The sequence below is a fragment of the Trichosurus vulpecula genome, chromosome 1 (genome assembly GCF_011100635.1).
Source record: "Trichosurus vulpecula isolate mTriVul1 chromosome 1, mTriVul1.pri, whole genome shotgun sequence".
In the NCBI taxonomy this organism is placed as follows: domain Eukaryota; kingdom Metazoa; phylum Chordata; class Mammalia; order Diprotodontia; family Phalangeridae; genus Trichosurus; species Trichosurus vulpecula.
This window is the reverse complement of record NC_050573.1, coordinates 266,095,738-266,119,547: the sequence shown is the minus strand read 5'-3', so window position 1 is coordinate 266,119,547 and position 23,810 is coordinate 266,095,738. Positions and strand designations below refer to the sequence as shown.

At 35.9% G+C, this 23,810-nt stretch overlaps 1 protein-coding gene across 1 annotated transcript; it reads left to right on the top strand.

Moving 5' to 3' along the window:
• Positions 1 to 604: 604 nt before the first annotated feature.
• Positions 605 to 21,692, top strand: ALKAL1 (ALK and LTK ligand 1). The gene is made up of 4 exons (XM_036753420.1): positions 605 to 947; positions 17,677 to 17,730; positions 18,958 to 19,038; positions 21,628 to 21,692. The coding sequence occupies exons 1-4, from the start codon at positions 605 to 607 to the stop codon at positions 21,690 to 21,692; spliced, it is 543 nt and encodes a 180-aa protein (XP_036609315.1).
• The last annotated feature ends 2,118 nt before the right edge of the window (positions 21,693 to 23,810 follow it).

Below are 23,810 nucleotides of genomic sequence, written 5' to 3'. Positions count from 1 at the left end.
AATTGCCCATGAGAGCCTTCTTTTCTTGAGGTTCTGAAGTTGATTCGTGTCAGATCATACATAGCTTCCTGGGCAATCGGGCTAAACCCATCTTTTCCTCTCTCCTCTCCTTTTCCCCTCTCCTCCCGCCCACCTCTGGAAAAGTTCTCCATCTTCTTGAGCGCCTCTTGGGCTGCTGCCCGCTTCCCAATGCACAGCGTTTCGGGAATTTGAACCGCAAGGACTGAGGCAGGGGCTGATGGACCGGTGAGGGTCCGACACAGCCCAGCAATGCCACTGCCCTCCCCTACGGGTGGGGGCGGGGGGAGGGGCGGGAAGGGCTCAGAAAGGCTAAACTTAGGGTGCCCGGGCCAGAGATAAGAAAGGTTGCAGAAGGACTACTTTTCAGTCCTAAACAAGACCTTCACTTGCTTTATTTTTATTTTTATTTTTACCGCTTGCCCTCCGACCGAGTTTCTTTCCCTAGGCATTTGAGTCTCTTCCTTCCCAGTCCAGGTTAGGAATTAGTCCCAGACACGTGCTGGGCATGACACCGTCAGGATCTAAATGTTGCTGTTTTCTTTCTTTTTTTCTCCTTACTTCTCTCTCTTCAGACACACAGAAGATGCAGGCAGTTAGCGAGTGCGCCAAGCTGCCGACCCTCTTCCTCTTAATTCTCACTTTGGCCTCCCAAGAGTGCCAAGGAAGCCCCCGGGGTCGCAGGGAAGCAGGGGCTCAGGGCGATAAAGAGAAGCTTTTCCATCTCTTTCCACCGCCCGTATCTTCCAGTAGCGCGGGCAGGGTGCGCTCCTCTAGCCAGCCGGAGCGCGTGGTGTATGCCGCCACCTCCTCTTCCCCCTCTTCAGTCTCCGAACCCCAGAGGGACCACGACCGCGCACTGCTCTTCTCTGTCTCCTCCTCCACTGAACCAGCCCGCTCCTGGATCTTCAGCGTACCCAGAAGTGCAGGTAAGAGCCAATTCCAAGACCTGCATCTTCCTTCGCTATCTGCTTGGCGTACGTGACCTGCATCCAGCTTTGGAGGTTGGAAATGACTAGGGCTTGAGAGAGCCTTCCATCTCACTCCAGAAATCTCAGTCTCATTGTGAAAAGCGAAAACATAAAATTTCCACTCTCCCTGAAACTTTCCATTCTAAAGCCTACCCCTGGGATTGGTACTTTGGTCCGGGGACTTTGAGAAGAGAAGGGAGGGGAAGGGTATGTTCGGGGATGCAAGGAGGGAGGAAGGGAGTAAATTATTCTAAGGCGAATAGAAATTGCAGTCACGGAAAGGAGCTACATTAAACTCTTCTGCACGAATTTGGGCTCTGGCTTCATTTGAGGACAAACAGTGAGAGGTTAACATTTCTTTCCAGCTGGCCACACACGTGGATTTCCGTTATTATTAAAGACAGAGAGTTAGAGTTCAAAGACTGATGGATTGAGAGTAAGCACTATATAAATCTAAATTATTTAGAGCTGGATTTGGAGCTAGAGGATCTGTGTTCGAAATAGGGTCCTGCTATTTATAAACAGTGTGACCTTGGGCAAGTCTAAAAGCTCTCTGGGTCTCTAAGATCCCTTGTAGCTTGAAATCCATTTTCCTATGATCTAAATTTCCATCAGCTAATCAGTTTCTCTAGGTCTTTTAAAATATAGACTGGTCTTGAAAGAGACAGAATCCCCCAAACTACTTTGGGGTGCAAGTTGCCAGGAGGTGGATAGTGAGAGGGGAGAAAAGACTGGTAACGGAGAAAATGGTTAGAGAAGGAAGTGAGTGAGAGAAGGCTGAAGATAAGTGGCTAGAATGAAAAGGACAGAAATTAGATGGAAGGTCTATGAAATTATAGAGGAAAGAGGAGATGGTATTTACATATGTATCACAAAGCATGTCCACATATATTATCCCCTGGGTCCCTGAACACTTGGGAGAAGCTATTATTTTCCTCTCCCCCCCCCCCCCCCCACCTCTTCAGCCAGTGACCAAATACTGAGGATATAGTTTTACGGCTGAAGAAACCAAGGACAGTCAAATAACTTCTTGGTGGTTACATGGCTGAACCAGAACTAGAATTCAGATCTTCTGATTCTAAGGCCAGTGCCCTTTCCACTATGCTACTGCTATGTCAAGCTAGCAAAATGACCTGAGAAACTTGAAGAAATAAAGACTTTGAAGAGGTGGTTGTTAACTTTCTAGTTTTTCATCTTTGTTTGTTCATTGGCCGTTAATGTTACATTGTTGCTACTGATTTTTTTTTCTATCAGTGCAGAGTCATATGATTATCAATTTAAAACTGGAGGGACCTTAGAGGTTATTTAGGCACTGCCTCTGTTGCTTACTGTTTGCATGCCCATAGGAAGTTCACCACCTCTCTGTTTTTGTTATGGTTTAGTCATTTTTCTGTAGTGTCCCACTCTTTGTGACCCCCATTTGGGGTTTTCTTGACAAAGATACTGGAATGGTTTGCCCTTTCCTTCTGCAATTGATTTTATTGTTGATGAACTGAGGCAAAGGGGGTTATGGGACTTGTCCAGGGTCACACAGCTAGGAAGTGTCAGAAGCCAGATTTGAATTCAGGAAGATGAATCTTCCTTATTCCAGGCCTGGCACTCTATCCACTTCACCTCTTAGCTGCTTCTTCATATGTTCCTGATGTAAAATGAAGGGATTGGACTCAAAGTCTCTTCTAGCTCTAAATCCATGATCCCTAACCTTAAGTAACAGAGCAAGGATTTGAACCCAGCTTTTGGCTGCCAGTCCAGCACATTTTGTATTACACTCCTTGAAGTGTCCTATGTAAAGCCCAAAGCAATGATATTCCCTGCTGTCTTCCTAACTTTTAGAAGCCCACCCTTGAAAGGCTAAGTAACGTAATCACAAGCCCAGATTGTAAAGAAAGTATAGTAGTTTCCCCTTAGACCCAATATCTCCAGGCAGACTACCTCTTCCTCAGGGCAGTTCCTTAAAGCCATCAATCTTGCCCCATAAAATAAACAAAATGATTCCTTGTTGCTGTGTCCTGTCTATAGTAGGCCTCCTGACATAATGCTCTCTCTACCAGGAATTAAGCAGAGGAATGGAAACTCAAGATTCCTGCCAGACCCTAACTTCCTGGGGCATACCACATATATTCAGGCCCCTCTACCTCATTTTTCACATTTTGAAAATAGAGAGAATCTAGGACAGTGGAATCAGAGGTCTGTCACAGGACCTTTTCCTTTTTAGTAATAGGTATTGTACAAGTTTGAGGTAGACCAAAATTATGGTGCTAGAAGTGTTTCATTCATATCAACTGACTTTTTAATACATAGTTAGCTCAACTATTCAATCCAAATTGTGGCAAAGAAAGAAAATTTTCTACATGGGATGTATAGATGTTTGTTTCCCCCCTTTTCCAGGCTACCTTCCACACAGATGCTATAAATGCTATAAATAAATTTCTAAGACATAAATCTTAAGTATTTCACTGCCCTGCTAAAAAAATATTCATTGGCTCCCTACTGCTTCTTCACAATCCAAGTCCCATTTTCTTTTCCAGTTTTATTTTATATTACTCCCCGATGAACACTCTTTAGTTCAATCAAATTGGTCCATCAGCAGTTCACCACACACATTCCATCTCCATGTGGTTATGTGTTTTTATACAGATGTATGTATGTATGTATGTAATAAGATTCCTTCTTTTCTCTGCCCTATCTTATCCCCTATCTTCTATCTTAGCTTTCTTCTAAGATAGCACAGGTTCTATGGAGACTCTCTTCCTCTTGAAATTATTTCATATTGCTAGGTGGTACAGTGGATAGAGCACCAGCCCTGGAGACAAGAGGAATGAAGTTCAAATCTAGCCTCAGACCCTTACTAGCTGTGTGACCCTGGGCAAGTCACTTAATGCTGATTACTTCCAAAATAAATACATAAAACAAAATACAAAGAACTATGTGTGTTTGTCCACAGTGATGGAACATTGCATTGTAATCTATTGTTCTTAGGATCCAAAAGGGTCTTGTTAGGCTGCTGTATAGCATTGGACTGAGTTAAATAAAATGAAATTTATTAGGGATAAATATAAGTCTTAACAATTAGGTACAAAAAATTCAACTTCACATGTATAAGATAGAGAAAGCCTGAGTAGAAAGCACGTGTCCTATAAAGGAAATTGGGGGGGGGGAGGTTAAAGGGCAATTTCAATGTGAATCAGTATAATGTGGCATCTAAAAGAACTAATTTGATCTTGGGTAGCTTTAAAAAGAATTAGAGCTTTCAGGAATGTGAAGGCAAAATCCCGTTGTACTTGTCCCTCAGAAAATGAACATGAAAAGGGCTTCCCTCATCAAACCTTTTTCGGAATATTGTTTAAGAAGGACATTGAAAAACTGTATCTCTAAGTATCTCTAAGAAAGGCAACCAAGATGATGAAGGACCTGGAGATCCTGTTATATGAAAACTGGTTGAAAGAACTGAGCATGTTTGGCTTGGAGAAAAGAAAGTCCCAGGGGGACAGCATAACTGTCTTCAAGCATCTAAAAGGCTGTCATGTGGGAAAGGGATTAAATTTGTCCCGTTTGAGACCAGACAGTAGAAACAGGAGAAATGAATGGAAATTGCAACAAAAAAGGCAATTTAGGCTTGATGTCAACTCCCTAGCATTTAGAGTTTTCCAGAAGTGCCATGGGCTCTATCAAGAGGTGGGTTCCCCATACTTGGAGGTCTTTAGGTGGAGACTGGACAACCACTTCTAGATATGTTATAATGGAGATTAGTCCCTTTCAGCTTTCTAGTTCTGTTATTCTGTGAGAGTACATTTTTATCCGATGAATTGAGAGGCCATTCTTCCTTTATCATTGATCTGTTGTGTAAACCAATATGATTTTTGGGGTGGGAGGTGGGTTCTGGATCAAGAATTTTGTTGTTATAGAGACTTTCAGGTGATAAAATTCCCTCTACCAATGAGTATCTAAAACTGTTCTGCAATTTAAAGTTTTAGAAAAATGATAGGGACCCTTAGAGGGTAAGTGACTTACTTGCTCAGGGTTATGCAGTCAGTATACTTCAGAAACAAAACCTGAATCCAGGTCTTCTGAACCTGATTCTGGCTCTCTAGCCTCTGCCATGAAGCCCTTTTCATATCCATATTCTGACTTAATTCTATTGCTAAAATACAGCTGGAGAAATGGGGATCATTCCTCAGAATTTTAGATCTTACAGCTTTTGTAGGGAGAGGTGGAAGAGAAGGCACTGAAAATGATTGCTTGGTTGCTATAGGGAGAAATGAAGAAGTCAAAATTTATTTTTCTCCTCACAAACCTATGATAGTTGTGAAGAGAGTTAGAAAAGTGAATTAGCAAAATGCTAGTATATTTTGGCATATATACAGGTATTCATTAGCACCTTATAATTCCATGATCAATTAATATATATGCAGAATCTTATAATTCCATAAACAATTAATATATATGCACATACATGTATATGTACATATATGTATATACACACATATATGTATGTATATACAGAATACATTTTCTAAGAAATTTCCTATTATGTTTAGCATACATGAAAATGTATCATCTTTTAAAACCTTAATCAAATTAAGCATATTCTCTAAATGCAATTTAATCAGAATTATTTCAATCTCTTGTATATTTTTGAAATAATCTGAGCAGTTAGCATAAAGTTAGGTAATAAAAGGAATGGATGGTACCATCATAGGGTTGGATAATAAGGGGGAATAGATGGAGACGTGCCAGAATGTCTTGATGTTTTGATGAAAATGTTTTCACAAAAGACCACAAGATGTTGGTGAATGAAGGATTGTCTCACATCTCTGCCCAGTTTTATATTCCTCCTAAGCCAGCTGCACATGTTTTGCTGTGCATTTGGACTCAAGCAACATGCTTACTATACTTTAAGCATCTTTTCATTAAAATAGAATTTCTACTTGGTAATCCAGTATTTTGTTAAAATTTAGTTTAGTGTATTATAAAAACTAGAAAATAACCAGGTTTTTAAAAAATATTCTATAAATTAGATTTTAAAAATTAAAGTATCCCCCCAATTGTTTCATGTAGGAAGTCCTCAATTTTTGTCACTTAGCATTTCACTGATCCATTTATTTGATTTTATATGTTGCATTTCTCACTACTTTTACCCAATTATTCTGCTCTTTCTGCAGAAGACTATTGACACCATAGTCAGTACACTTTTATGTTTGTATTAGCAATTCTGTAGTGTAGGGTTCTTAACTTGTGGTCTGTGAATTTGTTTCTTGTTTTTAATTTTGATAAATTGTGTTTCAGCATAACTGACTCATTTGTAATCTCATATATTTTCTTTATTTAAAAATGCTCTGAAGAGGGGCTCATAAGCTTCATCAGATGGCTAAAGATGGCTACACAGAACAGCTAAGAACTACAATCTTGTTAGACATGTTTTGAAGTCCATTTTAAGTTTCTTCTTAGAAATAGCTATTTTACGGCTTCCAATGAACTCTTTTAGACAACATGTCAAAGAAGTATGAAGTACTGAGATGGTGAGAGGGTTTTTTGTGGTTGCAAACAAATATATTTATCAAATAGGTATTTGTAGAACAAATAATTTGTCTTAACTGCACGTCATATTATTCATTTGGATCATTCTGTTCCTAGCTATGTTACAAAAGACAATTTTGGTATTTTAAAAGCTATCTGAATTTTATTTTGTAGGAAAGAATACAAAACAGTTGGGAAAAGGATGGAAGGGTTTTGGGCTTAGGTTTCTTTGAGAGTTATAGGGCAGATCATCTTCTGAAGGGAATGTATGGGGTGTGTCCAAATGTTCTTCTGCAGGCCAGAGAGAGAACTGCAGATTTAGAATTGGCTGGGTCATAGAAGAATTAGAAAGAGTAACAACATTATTTTTAAAAAAAGCCACCCTGCAGCTTAATATTGAACTGTTATCCTTGTAGCATTGAATGCAATGAAGTGATTTGTAAAATATGAAAGGGAGTCATGATGGGTTAGCTTTCATTTTTTAAAAGCTTTTCAAAAAGTCCAGAAGAAAACACAGACAAGCTGATGAACTTTGAAAGTTATATGTTGAATTGATTATACCTTTAAAAAGAAAAGCAAGCTGTACACAATAAAGAGTTGGAGATTCATGTACAATACTCTTTTTTATTTTCTACTTCATATATGAAAATGCCCATTTTATTTGGTGTTTAAGTTTAAATTAAAAAAAAGACAAAACAAAAAATAAACAGCCCTTCAACAGGAAAAATACTACCATTGTCAATAAACAGTTCTTAAACATCTCATTCTTGAAGTTAGTTCTAAGATTCTAAGGTGATTCTAAGGTCTACTCTAAGGTGGATACTTTTGAATACTTATTATGGATACTTTTTATTTGTTCAGTATTCTAGGTCTATGATGTCATGAATGTAGGGAACTCCTGGTGTGGAAAGCCCATCCACCAATGAAGCTAGATAACGAGTCAACTTACAATTTTAAAAAGTTGCCTGGCATGCCAAGAAATTAAGTAATATAGACTTGAACTAGGGCCATAAGCTAGTATGTATCAGTGGCAGGATTTGAATCCAAGTTTTGAGCCTCCAAGGCCAGCCTTGTAACCATGGTATTACAGAATCACTCTATTCTCTCTCTCTCTCTCTCTCTCTCTCTGTATATATATATATATATATGTATATGTATAGGCATCAACTTCATATTGTACAACTTTTGAAAGACATCATGGGCATCCGAAGTGTCCCTTAAAAAGTTTTTTAAAATTATAAGGCAATAAGCAAAATTAATGTAAATTAAATGTTTAATTAATAATTATCATAATTAACATTTGTTTAAGACAAAAATTATGAAGCAATTGAATTGTATTTGAGAATGTAGATTGAGGCCCTGTGTGTGTATGCATATGTATATACATATACATACAAGCAAATTTATCCATATCTTAATGAACTTGGAGCATAATCTTACTATTTTAAATAATTCTCTGGTATTCATCTACAGTCAGTATATCTATAGTCATTTTTTATATCTCATTATGTCATAATAATGACATTTTTGGTCCTTCGCTATGACTAATTTTATGTAAAATTCTTGGTAAAAATAGGTTTGTAGAATCATAAGTTTAGAACTGAGAAAAGTTTAGCATAATACCCTCATTTTATAGATGAGGAAATTGAAGCCTAGAAAGGATAAGTGACTTACCCACCCCCATTCACTCATCTAGTAAGGTTGCTGAGCTGGGCTTTCAACCTAGCTCCTATTCTCCAAATTCAGTACCCTTTGAGCATATTACACCTTTGTTCCACATTTATAACATTGTCCCACAGGAAAATATGACTCTATTTACAACCATTTGTTTTATGATATAATTTTCAGAAATGCATTTTGGCAAAAAAAAGTAGGTTTACCTTCTACTGTTGTTTCTTTCAATGTCTTATAGTCCTTAAGGAGTGGAATATATTAGTGTATTCAACTGAGATTGATATGTAATATTTACCAGTAAATTTTAAATTAAATATGAGAATTTAGAAATCTCTGAGGCTATGTCCCAAACCTCCATTTCTATTAGCAAGTTGGATCCCTAAAGGAAAGATGGCTACATCTCCCCTCAGATTTCAGTGGAAACCCTGAGGGTTTAGGGATACATTTTTTAATGTGATAAATCTTATAAAATTCCAACAGTATGTTTCCCCACATCACTTTTTATTGATATTGATTAGTCACTCAGACTTAGTGTTTAGAAAGGGGTACTTAATAAGGTGCTATAGTAAGAATAGTTGGTATAAAATAACTATTTTCTTAGTAATAGTACTCTATATTTAATGAATATTTTAATTGGTAAAATAGTATTTTTGCGAGTAGTGTTCTGCTCCTCATTCAAAATACAGTTCTTTAATATAATTTGCAGGAATCTCATTTGTAATTTGCAATTTGTAGATTGACTAGTTTATTTATGTATGCTAGAATATGCTCTTATGTGTATTGTGATAAAGAGGACTGTTTCTATGATGACCTTTACTTTGGAAAAGTAACTAGTAGGCAGATACAATATTCCAAATACAATTAGAAGAACAGATTCCCAGTATGCTTGTAACTTCTGTTATGGTTCTGATTTTGATATATAATATAGAACTTCTGCCCAATTTCATTCCAAAGGCAAGACTATTACCTCTTTATATTTGACTTACAGATCTTTATATTGAGGGCCAGTCTCTCAAGCTTCAGCATTGCATCAACAATTACTTATTGAACATTTCACATTAGGTGTCCCAGAGATACGTCAAACTCAACATGCACATTAACCTTACCTAAATCCACTCCACTTTTAAACATTTCTGTTTTTGTCAAAAGCATCATCATTTTCCCACTCAACTATGTTTATAACTTTGGAGTGATCCTTGAAGCTTCACTCCTTTTCACCCCATGTATTCAATCAGTTTTTGATGTTAGCTTCAAATATCTTTCACATCTAACCACTTCTGTCAACTCACACAGCCACAACCTTAGTTCAGGCCTTCATCAGCTCTTTCTTAGGTTATTAAACCAATCTCTAAATCATTCTCTCTAGCTTATCTTTTCCCAATCCAATCCATCTTCCACACTGCCAAAATAAGTTTTCTTATGCTCAAATCTGGCCATGTCTTTCACCTATTCAACAAACTCTAGTAGCTTTCTTATTGTGTGTAGGTTAAGATATAAACTCACATTTTTTAGTTTTTCAAGCCCTTCAAAACATGGCCCCAGATTATCTTTCTAACCTCATTCTTTATTACCCTCCCCACTCCATTAACTATCAGAACTAGCTTTCTCTCTGTTCTTTATATACCACAGTCCATCTCCTGTCTCAGTGCTTCCGAACTGACTTTCCCCCATACACTCTCATCTCAGTTTTGCCTGAAAAATTACTGATTCTCTTTTAACACAAACCTCAAACAGTGACTTCTACATAAAGTTTTTCCTGATCCCCACAACTTCTAGTGCCCTGTTTCCCAAACTACATTGCGTTTGTTCTTTATATTCTGTATATACTTATATGTGTATTTATTATCTCTTCCATTAGGATGCAAATATTCTTGAGAGTATGGATTGTTATACAATAACAATTGTTACACAATAACTAGTACATATTAGGTGCTAAATAAATGATTCTAGACAAATGTATTGATTTTCATTGATAACTACCTAGGGAGCCATTTAAACTTTGAGACTCTCTTATCTATGATGTTATCTGTGTCTACCATTTCAGATAATCTAGTAGTAATTTGTGTCCTCATAATCTTTTCATGCTTTTCTGATGTTATGATAAATCATCTGATACTATGACTTCCATAACCCTCAAAATACATGATACCAATCACAGAATAAAAGGTTATACTTATAGAAGTGATTTCTATTTAGTTATATTCTTAATTATTTAAGACAAACTAAAGACAACATATAAATATCACAAACAAAAATGTTTACATACGTATGTATGTAAGGAGAGAGACAGAGAGACAGAGACAGAGAGAGAGGGAATGCTACAACGCAATGTAACTAATTTATCTTTTAAAATTTTATGTACCAGAAATTAAAAGTATTACATGCTAATTCATTATTTTATTAAATAACATTTATAAAATGGAAAAACCAAATTAGAGTATCAGAATAGGGGACATTCCAGTCATGATTGCCATAGTGAATGCTTTAAGTTTGGGGAGCTTTGGCAGGAAAATTAATAGTCCTTGAAGGGAAACAAGAAGATTAGCTTTAGTGGGACTAAATTGATGGAAGGAGAGAGAACTACATTTTCTAGGGCCTTTCTTTGTGTCCCAGCATTTAGTACAGTGCTTGGCAAATAGGAGGTGCTTAATAAAAGTGTATGGACTACAAATACAGCAGAAGTCCTTGAAGCAGGAAAGTTTTAGCTGCTGGCAAATTTTCGCTTTTTTTTCAGTTTAAATGGAGCTATGATGTTATCAAAATGTGTACTTTTTTCCCTAGGTATATTTCATAACCTGCCCATGTCTTCCTTTCTCATGCAGTTTTTGTCCATCTTCAACCATAGTTCCTAAATAATCTACCCAATGTGTTGTAGTCCTTCCTTTAGGTCTTACATTTCCTAAGTACCAGTATTAGCACTTAGACTGCACATCTGCTATTTCTTTGCTGCATATGAGCATAATTTGACAAGGGGATTATTTACTATTAATCTATTATCTTGTTGCTTTCTCATGGAATCTGGTATTTTCATGAAGAAAATGATCACAGTAATCATTCAGCCCTTACCTAAAAATGCCATTAAAAAAACCTGAGAAGAGCAATACTGTTTCCCGGCCCCCCCCCCCCCTTAACTGCTGTCATGGAGTATCCGGCTATGGATATAAGGTACTGGCAGCATGGCATAGTGGATAGAGAGCTGACCTCAAGTCCAGGAAGACCCATGTTCATCTACCTCTCACACATGCTAGCTGGGTAAACCAGGAAAAGGCTAACTTCTTGGTATTCCATTCAGCTCTCTAAGATTAAGTTTCAGAAAAGCACTTAACACAGTACTCAGCACACAGTGAGTACTTAGTAAATGTTTATTGTATTGTGGAAGGTGATGGCCTACATTAGTACAGGGTGTTTTCTCGCGTGGAAACTACTTGTACCAATGGAAGAACAAGTCCAGTTTCTATCCTTATTTTTGAAAATGCCAATCTTGCATTAAAATAAGTGAATAAAAACAATTTAACAAAACTGATCTTCAAATAGAAGGAGTTAAACTTAAAAAATATAATTTGGAACAAAATCTTCCCTACCATGTTTTTCAGAAACAGCGGAAAATATTTTGAAAAGTCAACTTGACTACTTTTGAGTGAGAATTCCTTTAGTTTGCTACATAAGCTCATTACAAATACTTTGTTCTTTAGTGAACTTCCTTGTGAGGCTTTGGGGGACATTTTGGGTATTTCTACTTTAATGTATGTGATGAAAAGGCAAAATGTGATGCTACATCATTCTGAAAGTCTTCAATGACTAGTTCTATGCAGAATATGATTCAACATGACTATATATGATCTAACTAAAATGATTTACAAATATTTAAACACAGCCTTCTTAATACTTAAGTGGTTGAATAGCATTGAAATGTTACAGATACTGTACATTCCAAATGCACATTCTATAAAACCAGTGTACTCTTCTAAAAATAGTTTGGACTCTGCATGTCTTAGAAATCATACTTCATGGAGGAGGTAACATCTAAGTTGGCAAAAGAATTTCAACAGGTGGAGATGTGAAGGGAATGTAATTCAGGCATGGGTGGAAGTTAGGAGAGAGAGATGGCTTATGGTGATTAAATGTGGTAAAAAAATGAGAAAGGGCCAGCAGTCTAGTTTTATTATAACATGGTGACAATAAGAGTGAAATAAGAATGGACAGGCAGACTGAAACCTTATCAGAAAGGATTTTAAAAGCCAGGTTAAGGAATTTTTCTAGACAGTGGAGAGTCTCTCAAGACTTTTGAGCCAGTAAGTGATTTTTATATTAGAAAGATAATTTTGGTAGCTATGTAAAGGATGAATTGGAGAGGGTAAAGACTGTAGGCAAAATCAGTTAGGCAGACCATACAATAAGCCCAAATTGGAACTAGAGCTATTCAAGTGAAGAGAAAGGGAGATGTGACCAATACTGCCAAAACAGAACCAGTAGGTCTTAAGAAAAGTTTAGAAAATAGGAGATGAGGAGAAAGAAGATTTAAAATGTGCACATCTTCTTAAATACCCATCTGTCTTAGACCCAAAGGACTATTTAAACAGTTGGCCTAAGATGCTGGCTGCTGCTTCATAGATTCATATAACTACTATATTATAAGGGACCTAAGACGGCATCTAGTCCACCCAACTAATGACTACCCCAACAAGTGATAATCTAGCTTTTCATTAAAGCTAGAATAGTAACAGAAAACCCACCAACCAACTGGAACAAACTATTCTATTGAGTTCTAGTTGTTATGAAGTTTTTACTCATGTTGATCCAAAATCTGTCTCCCCCTGACTCCCATCCATTTTAAAAGTTTATATTTGAGAACCAAGCAGAAAAAGTGAAATCCGTTTCACAAATTCAATAAGTATCTGCTTTGTACAGGGAACTTTGTTGGGCCCTTAGATTACAAAAAAAGCAAAGAAACATGCCCTACCCTAATGACTCCCCCACAGAGATCGCTCTGTGATTCCAGTCTTTTACCTGAAGCCTTTGTCTAGTAAGAGAAAAATCACTACCAACCAGATCAAACTATTCCATTATTAGATAGTTCTAATTGTCTAGTACCAGGTAGGTACCTCCTAAATTCTTTCATTTCCAGGCTAAAAACATCCCCATATCTATCAAGTGATATTCATTGAATACTTTTAGCTCCCTCTGTCTACATCCCAGTTGGTTAATGTTTCTCCTGATATATAGTGGCCAAGAGTCAAGCAAAGTATTTCAGTTGTAGTCTGATCAGAGCAGTATGCAATGTTGCCTACCTTGTTTGGGATAGTATATTCCTATTAATTCAACCCAAGAGGAAATTTTTAAGAGGTTGATTCATTTATACTTTCTTTGAGATTTTATTTTAATATTTTTGGGAAAATTTAACCTATAAAATCATTTTATAACATTATCTTATCTAGCAGCATCCAGAGAAGCAAATATTTTCTATCAGAAAAAACCACCACAAAAGTCATGCTTTACATACTACTTTGGCTACCAAATGGTGAATTTGTGTTTTACTGATCAAAGACTACTTACTTAATCATTAAGTAACAAAAATTTATTTATTATAGTACTTAAAACCTACATCTAAGCTCTCTTATTATTTAAATTAATCATAATAAAATTACTAATTAAAATAAGGGTAACAATTCCTTTCTTGGTGAATTTTGAGCCTGCAACTTTAAAACATATTTCTATTGTTATCATTTTTTTACATCATCTCCTCTTCTAGTTTGTCCTTATCTCCTTCCCCACCCTTTGTCTATTCCTTTTAAACAAAGAATATAGAAAGAAGAAGAAAAAAGTCTAGCAGTTAACAATATCTAACACTATATAGCCGGTGTTCCATACTCATAGCTGCCCACTTCTACAAAGAAGGGTTGGAGTTGCATTCTCTTATCTCTTTTCAGGGTCAAGCTACATCATTATAATTATATAACATTCAGATTCTATTGTTTTTGAACTTTTTAGAATTTGCCTTACTGTAGTCATTGTATATATTGTTTTCTTTTTTATGCTTATTTCACTTTGACTAAGTTCATCTAAGTCTTCCCATGCTTCTCGGTAGTCTTCCTAGTTATTTTATCTTGTGGAATAATAATATTCTGTTAAATCTACATAGCATAGTTTGTTATTTGCCAGGGATGGGCTTTTAGCTTGTTTCCAATTATGCTATTACAAAAAGTGCTGCCATAACAATGTTTGTTGTATATTGAGCTATACATACACACACGTGTGTATACACATATATATGCTTGTATGTGTGTGTATAGATGTGTGTATATTTGTACATATAGATGTGTATAGATACATATTCGTATATACACACATAAACACATAAACATATATCCATATGTCCATACATATCCATACATACATATATCCTTGGGGGATGGAATGAACATGGGATATCTGCATCAAAGGCAGCACACATAATTTTTTAAATCATGTTATAGGAAAAGATAATTAAATTGTTGGAGGGGCACATTTATTTCTATAGAACAAACAACATTTTCAAATTGCTTTTAGCCATTAAAAGTATTTATAAAATCTCCTACTGCATTCAGCTGGCTTGCTTCCCAGAAAGGATCACTCTAGTTACCTTGCCAAATATCACACAGAATATTGACACCACAGAGACCAATTTGCTATGTATGGTAGCATAGTGTATATTTGTCAGTGCTTTCTGAATTATGAAGGAACAGTTAACATTAGTGAATAAATTCGTGGTTGTATGGGAGAACACTAGCAGATTCACATAAAGAAAATACATTTTTATTACTAATTATTATGACAACCTAATTCTTGCTTGCATATATTGTGAAGCTGCCAGTTGCTAGTTGGACCATTAATGGAATAGAGTTAAGGTCTATGTTATTTCCCTTTAGTTAAGCCTGTACCTGCTTTATGAAGGAGTGCTGGCTGGTTGGTACCAAGTTGTCTACATTGAGTAGATGCCTCCAGTCTCCCTTATACCAAAGGAGAATATCATTTACTGGCCTTCAGGATGTGCATAGCTTCTGGGTGAAAGAATTCCCTCCTCTGTTTGTGCATAAGTCCAGATAGCATTGACCTTCCCAGGTAGGGTAATGCTGAATGGTGGCCCAGAATAACCTGTGGAATATGGGTAATAAATATCCTCCTCCTTATTACATGTATATTATGGATACCTCTTTTGTATGTAGCTGGAAGTAATTTTATAATAAAATTGTAATAGAATGGTATATAGTGTAAAGAGTTCTAGATTTTAAATCAAGACAAAGTTGTACCTTTGATCTGTACTATGTAGGTAACCATGGGAAAGTCACTTAATTTCTAAGAATCTTTGTTTTCTTATCTGTAAAATGGGAATAATACTTGCACGACCTTCCACACAGCATTGTGAAGAATGTCCTTTTAATATCTTAAGAGTGCTATATAAATGTAAGCTACTTTCATCATCATTATAGTAATCGTTGGAATAAGCATATAAGGAGGCAATGAGAGAAAACTACATAGTAGCCTGACTACCCTGGGTCTGAGATAGTCCTAAAGAAAAGATTCTCCTAAAGCCTTAGATGTTGGTGGCAGAAGTGACTAATTAAAGCTAGCATTTGCATAGCACTTTAAAGTTTGAAAGCTCCTTACAAGTGTTATCTATGATGGATCCTCACAACAACCCTCTGATATAGGTGCTATTTCATCGCCCTTTTCCAGATGAGGAAACCGAGGAAGAGAGAGGATAAGTGACTTGATGAGGGTCATATAGATATTGTGGATATTGTTTTTGAGGTAGGATTCAAACTCGGGTGTATCTGATTTTAAATCCAGCCCTTCATTCATCATGCCACTTGACTGTGCGTAGCAGCCAAAGCTAGGGCTTGTTGGAATGATACTCATTTGCTTTTAAGGAAGGAAAGTGCTGTCTTCCCACTGACCCTAGTGCACATCCAATTGAGCTCATTGAAGAACTGCATGGTATGATGTTTTAAAAAGTTCAGGAGACATAATTTCTAGGTAATTAGTCATTTTATTAATAATGTTAGCATTTTTTAAAAATAAAAGTCACTTGGCCTTCTCTCTCTTGGACCAAAGATGACTCATGGTGGTGGGTTCATAGTTTATATGCCCTTGGAAGACTAGTTGTTCCTGAGGGTGGCAATTAACTCTGCTTGGTTAACAATTAATGAGAGGATGAGTATTACAATGAGAGGTGCATCCACTCCAATGATGGGCTGGGGGACTGGAACTTTGATTATGTCATTTACTTCTAAATTGCCCAGCTTTGGGCAATCTAATCAAAGAACTTATCCCCACTCAAACCTGAGTAAAACATAATGGGCAGGAGTTCACCTAGATAAGATGGTCTAGGTGGGTATACTTTTGGCAGACATCAGTAATATCCTTCAAAGACTGGACTTTGAACAAGAAATAGGACAGGAAAAAGCCTAGCTCTCCCCCATAATTGGTTATTAATAATCATTTCTCTCAATCATACTGTACCAGGGGATAGGGAAGGGGATAGGGATAGGGATAAGGATAGGGATAGGAATAGGGATGAAGATCATACCTATGTTTTCATTTGTATAGGGAATTCCCAGGTGAAGAATCTTCCTCTACTAATGCAAGTCATCGCCTCTGCAACTTAGAACCTTGAGACTTGAACAAAATACTGAGAAGTTAAATCACTTTCCCAATAGCACTCTGCTAGTATGGGTCAGAGGCGGGGCTTGAACTTAGATCTTCCTATTCTAAGAATAACCATAATTGGAATAATTTAAATTTTTATGTGACTCTGTGTGTGTATATGTATATGTTTGTCTCCAAGGAGCTTAAAGAGTTTTATAATGTTTGCTTTTGAGATAGGCAGAAATATTATGGTACATCTGCGCAGATCCAGAAATAGAACTCTAGCTTTCTGATTTCCAGTCCAGTAAAATGATATTCTTTTTCTCCAGACCTGTGGTTTCATAAATTTTAAGCATCACTGAGTACAAAGTCTCCTTCTATCAATGCTGCACATATGTAATTTATAGTTTTAGAGAGTCACTTGTATGCTACTGAGGTATGACTTCTCTATGGTCACAGAGAACTAGTGTATGTCAGAGGCAGAACACAAACCTGACTTCACAGTCAGCCTTCTATCTACAACGTGCTGAGACCTTTTTGTGCAAATTACCACTCTCAAATTAAAATCTAAAAGATGACTCAAATTCTGTATTATAGCTATGTTGTTAAGATGTTTATATTTATAAAATAAGCATTTTCATATTCTCTGGACACAAGGCTAAGAACACAACAGTAACAGTTTCAATGAGCTTGTGTACACTTGGATTTATATCCCACTATAAAAGTCTTAACTGTGGGAATAAATTTCTGCTGGTACATATGCTCAGTGGATAGAAGCTTTTTTTGTGTAAAATTAATGGTATAATTGCATGTTTATTTCAGTATTTAAAATATCTTAAAACAATTAAAATAACATATATTTTCTTTGTAGACATCCTTCCAAGGGATTTGAACTTAAAGGAGAAGTTCATAAAGCATTTTACAGGTAAAAACTTTATTTCTTTATAGGATTTTGATATGTCATAACTAAGAAAGCAAAAAAGTAATATAGATTAGATATTCAATTGTCATATATCATGCATCACATGTCACATATCAATTGGGAAAAATAATAGGATAGCTCTTGTTTTTTTCTAACATTTCAGACTTCTCATAGAATGAAAAATTTGGAGCCAAAAGGAATTTTAGAAGTTGTTGAGTCTGGACCTCTTATTTTTAAATAAAAAGCCTGAGACTCAGAGAAGAAAGCCATACAGATAGTAGTGACTGAGGAGGGATTTGAATGTAGTTCTTCCTGATTCCAAGACCAGAATTCTATTCACTATACCATGTTCTGGTTTAAACCTTAAGTGAGAATATAATTGACATCGGAGTTGTACTTAGAGAACAAGTGATTTGGGTTAGCAGCAAGCTTTTTCAATGCACAGCAATTGAGCTGCAGATTCAAATGTGTTATCTCCTTTTGAGTTCTTTTTAAAGAAAAATGATAGGTTTAGATGTGGACTGTATTGAAAGTAGGGTGTTTGAAAATCTTGGCAGTGATTCTCAAACTTTTTGGTCTCAGGACCCATTATCACTCTTAAAAATTATTGAAGACCTCTTAAAGAGCTTTTGTTTATGGTGTTAGAAATTCAAACATCTTAGTATTGCTATGAAAATAGTTTTGACTTCACAAACTCCCTGAAAGATGCTCACACTTTGAGAACTGCACATCTAGAGACACCTTAAGTTTTCTTGCTGCTTTATTATTTCTTAATATGAAAGCCTAACAGAGTATGAATGTTTAGTTTTAGACAATATAACTGTCTTCTATAAACAGAAATTCCCAAGGAAACAAACATAAAGAAAATACTCAACATGTGCAGTTCTGTTTAGGACCCACTACTGCCAGACTTCTGGATTAGTTTAATGCTTGGCCCTCTCCCCTCCCAATATACTAAAGAGTGCCTCCTGGAAATAAATAGAGGTTCCATTATGTGAACTATGGATAATAGACAGCAAAGTTAGAAGATTTTTAAAAATAGTTTATGATAAGTCTGATTTGCTTCTTCCTACAGAGGAGGGATAAGGACGTAGGAGAATGGTCAAGCTCTTTTAAGGGAATGCAAGGCTGTGAACTATGCAGCCACATTAGCCCAGTCAATAAGTACTAGCAAAGTAGTTTGGATAATGGCTCTCTGTTTATAATAAACATTCTTTTACTGTTAAATAGGACCAGTCACATTTTCAGCTGAATGTAGCAAACACTTCCATCGACTGTATCACAATACTAGGGATTGCACTATACCAGCTTGTAAGTAAGACTGAAAGTACTTTTTTCTTTAAATGTAATCTTTCTCCAATAAATGCACATGATCTTTAACCACATGCTCCTGACACTTGAAAAGCAATAGACTAAACATTGTGTGATATTATTTATACAACTGATGAGATTTAAGTGCTGTATCCTATTATAAATACATTGAGTGGTACCATTTTCTAAATGGGAATATACCCAAAACTTAAAGAAGCCAGATTTTATCAAGACCCAAATGGATTGTTATCAGCTTTCAAAAATATCTGGCAGGAAAACATTTTCCATCTATGTGATGATAAAATGTTATCTGAATTATAAGTTAAAAATTCCTCACAAGATAATAATTGAAAAATAAAAAGAAATCTCTTTGTAGCCCTTATTTATAAAACCATACATACAGAGGCTGTAAATTCTCCTGGATAATGAAGTCTTATTTTTTTTTAAATTATTGAATATGTTCCTCTGGAAACCTAAGTTGCAGAAAGCAATGATGTTTTCAAATATAACATTAAAATGATATAATTTAAAATATGTCTCCTCCATCTTCCTACATATAATATCTGCTATAAACATGTATGCTGATGAAAGCAAAGATAGTGAATAGAAAAGAATGACTATATATATTTGTGAGGATTGGCCTATTACTAGGTCCTACCTGACAAGCATTTGACACTGATTGACCAGCCTACATACTAGAAAGTTACTATGTACCCAATATTTGGTTTGGTCAGCTTCATGGAGACAAAGAATATAAGGCTTTCCTGATAATAACCAGTTCAGCAAACTTTAATCCAGACATGCATGGATAGCACTTTCCTAGTCACAATGCACCAATGATCAATAAAGGGTTGCACAGTCTGGGGCACCCACTGAATGACTTCTCCTAAAGTCTCTCTCCCACTTGGTCCCTGTGAATCTGCCCAGCAACAACAGTTAGAAATAAGAGCAGAAACTTAGAGATCTGTACTCGCAATTGGGTTAGTCATTTCACCATAAGCTTACACCTCCACTCACACTTGCCTGTGAGAGTAAAAGCTGGGGTTCTGCATGCTTGTATGTCTCTGAATAGGAAACTGTCTGACTTGTGATGCTTGAGTGCTTGTGTTCCTTCTCAGTACCTCACTCGCAATGTTCTTGCAATATTCAATTTATTTTTGATCCCACTTTATGATTTATATCAAGGTTCTCATAGATTTCAAGATATCATAGATATCAAGGTTTCTCATACATTAGTTTAAGGGATTTGTTATGTTTCCTTTTTATGCACAAAAGAGTCTTTTTGAGTCTTCTTTAAATAGAGGATTCATTGTTTGTGTTGTGAAGGCTATGGAGCAGAGTTAGATGATTTTTGGTGCCCTGCAATCCTATTATATTATATCATACATAGGCAAGAATTGAATCAGCACTACTTTCTATGAAAAATTGTTATAGATTTTAATTAATCAAACTCAACAAGAGAAAACTGTGGGAAGGCTCTCAGGGAGAGGGTAGAGAGATGTATAGATAATATTAAAATAAATTATATAAATAAAATCTATTCTTAAAACCCTAAAATAATATTTCAACAAAAAATGGGAACAGTATGGTGAAGCAGCCAAAAAAATCCAAGGGATCTCCTATAGTGTATTAACTCCTATAGTGTATTAACAAGTATAGTGCCTAGAACATAGGAAGTAATGGTCCCTGTTCTAATCAGATCAGATATAGATTACTGTGGTAATTTCTTTAAGAGGCATATTAAAAAAACTACAATATATCCAAAAGAAGGTTTTGAGGAGGCTTAAAATCATGTGAAGAATAATTGAAGGAAACAGTAATATTGAGTCTAGAGAAGACTTAGAAGTAGTCATGTTAGCAGTGTTCAAATATCTAGATGACTGTCATATGGAAGACAGGCTATATCTAATCTCTATAGCTCTATAGAGATGAACTAGGACCAATGGGTGGGAGCTATAGCAGAACATATTTTGGCTCAATATAGGGAAAACTGTCTTAACAATTAGAGAGGTCCATTAGTGAGAAAGACTGCCTTGTGAAGTAATGAATTTTCTTTCTCACCAGTGTTTCAAGCATGACTACTATTAGGGATATTGTTGAGGAAATTTCTGTGTGAGGTGGCAGCTGGAGTAGATGACCATGAAATTATCAAACTTAATATTATCTAACATAACAGGATGCATTTTTAGAAGTCTCAGAGTTCTCTTTTATGAAATTATAACCTTGTGTTTAAGAAAATAAAATATTGTCTTAAGGAAAAACTGTTAACAAAACTAAGTCAGGTGTAGAATAGCTTGTTAGATGTAGAGATGAGTAAAATCACCTTGAAACCAAAGCAAAATTATTTAATTAAGCAAGGACTTGATGAATGCCAACTACATGTGAAGCAAATATTCACTGCAATTAAGGGATAAAAAAGAAATAAAAAATAAACTCTGTGCCTTCAAAGAGTTGTTTTATTTAGTTACATATGATGATATAACCATTATGGACAATGACAAATGTTAACTTAAGCAAGCAAATACAGTTGAGTTTACTAGCTGTACAGTATCTCAAATGAACCATTTCCCACTCATTATTTTTTTATAGATTACAAAAGATGTGCAAGACTGCTAACAAGGTTAGCAGTGAGCCCGCTGTGTACACAGCCTTAGAAAATCTGGCATGTAAGTATGTACCTATTTTTGTATCATCCTTCTGCTGCATTTCCTGGCATTATTATCAGGATGTGACTAATATAGTAGTATGAAGCTAATTAATTCAACATGTAGTTTTCATGTAACTTGTAATGTTCTCATTCTATTGCCTATTATGAGGGAGAACTAAGAGCTAAGGCAAATTGACATTTTCCGGTAATGGAAAATTGATTTACCTGTAATGTATATAGTGCTGTATGTCATTGTTATCATATGTTAATATTGATAGTCATAGACCAAGTCATATAAAACTGGTAATACCTTTGTTCTTTGATAAAGTATTAATGATATACATACTCCTGAATGGTACACAAGCCTTTAGCATATTTTACTTTTTAACCTCAAGCCATCTTTTCAATTGTACATATATATTAAGTACGTGTATTTATGCATATGTGTCAGCCTTCTCTGCTTGTACTTTTGTAGTAAAGACACCAAATATCAATATATCGATTGACTTACTCTTCCTAGAATTTTTCTACCTTTTCATCCTCTGCAAGAGACACAGATTAATAAGGTGTGCTTTTCTTCATAGTGGTTTTCTTTTTGCAAATCTTCATCCTGAGCATGACAAAGTCAGATGACTACAGATCGAGCAAAGATATTTTTGTTGATTTTAGAGGCAAAAGTGAAATTAACTCTGCCAACACATTTATTTATCTCTCCAAGGAGCCCATGCTTCTATTAAGCTGCAACTTCCTGATATCTTTTAGTTTCATTTATAGCAAGAACCTCTCATATATGTTCTCTTCTGTCCACTCACATAGCCATCCCATAGTTTAGGCCCTTATTCCCTTTGCGTGGTATATTTCAATGGCTTTCTAATTGGTTTACCTCCCTCAAGTGTCTCTTTTTCCAATTCATCCTCCACATAGCTAGATGATAATATGGAAGACAAGACTGAATAAGGAACTATCAAACTCAAAAACTCCTGTGTCTCCCTATTGCCTCTTGGGGAAAAAAGTATAGACTCTTTTCTTTGTCTTTCAAAGCCCTTCACAATCCCACTTCAGTGTGTCTTTTCAAAGTTATTTCTCATTAGCATTTCTCTCACAATATATATTCTAGTCAAACCTGGCCTACTTGCTGGTAATCAAGTACAACATCTTATCTCCCATGTCTATGCCTTTGCATAGACTGTTGCCCCTGCTAGGAATGAACTCCTACTTCACCTCTGCCTCTTAGAAAATCTAGTTCCTTCAAAGTTCAGATCAATGTCATCTCCTACATGACAATTTTTACTAACACATCCCACTCAGTTGTTAGCATGTCCCAAATTCTTTTCTGTTTACTTATATGTGTATACCTTCTTCTTGGGTAGAATGTAAGGTCCCTGAGGGCAGAGACTTTTTTGTTTCTATCTTTGTATTCCCAGTGAGTCAGTCAGTCTTGGCACAGAATAGGTGCTTAGTAAATGCTTATTGATTGATACTGTTCAATACCTCTAGTATCATAGTAACTCACAGGCCACCAGAAAAGGAGTCAAATATTCACATTTAGAATATCATCAAATTATTGTTCCTAGATGGAGACAACAAAGATAACTTCATAATTTATATATCAAGTGAGACACAAAAGGGGGCAATGAATGTTTATTTGGGTGGGCACAATTCAAACTAAAGAAGGATTCCCTACATATAGTACCAGTTCAAAATGCAATATTATTGATTACATCAAGCTTCAGTATATTACAAGGCTTCCGCTAGTGAGTTTGAACACCATGAAATAGACCAGTTTAACGATCCACACATGGAGGAAAAAAAACCCAATAGATAAGGTCTGTCTTTCAGACTTTGATATAGAGTTGGATGAGTAGCCCACTGAAGTAGTCCACCAGTGTAGGTATTGAAGGTAGAGAATGAGCTGGACTCAGTATTCTTTACAAAGAAGAGAGTTTGCTTGTGCAGTCAGCTCCAGAAAGACATTATGAAAACAGACATGTTAAATAGTACTTAATTTTTTAAATTATTAAAATATATTACAAAGTTAAAGTGAAACTCGAAAAAATTTTTTTGCTTCATGTAACGTGGGTAGCTATTGCAATGAGAGGAAGGAAAAAGTGGTAGAAAAAAATTA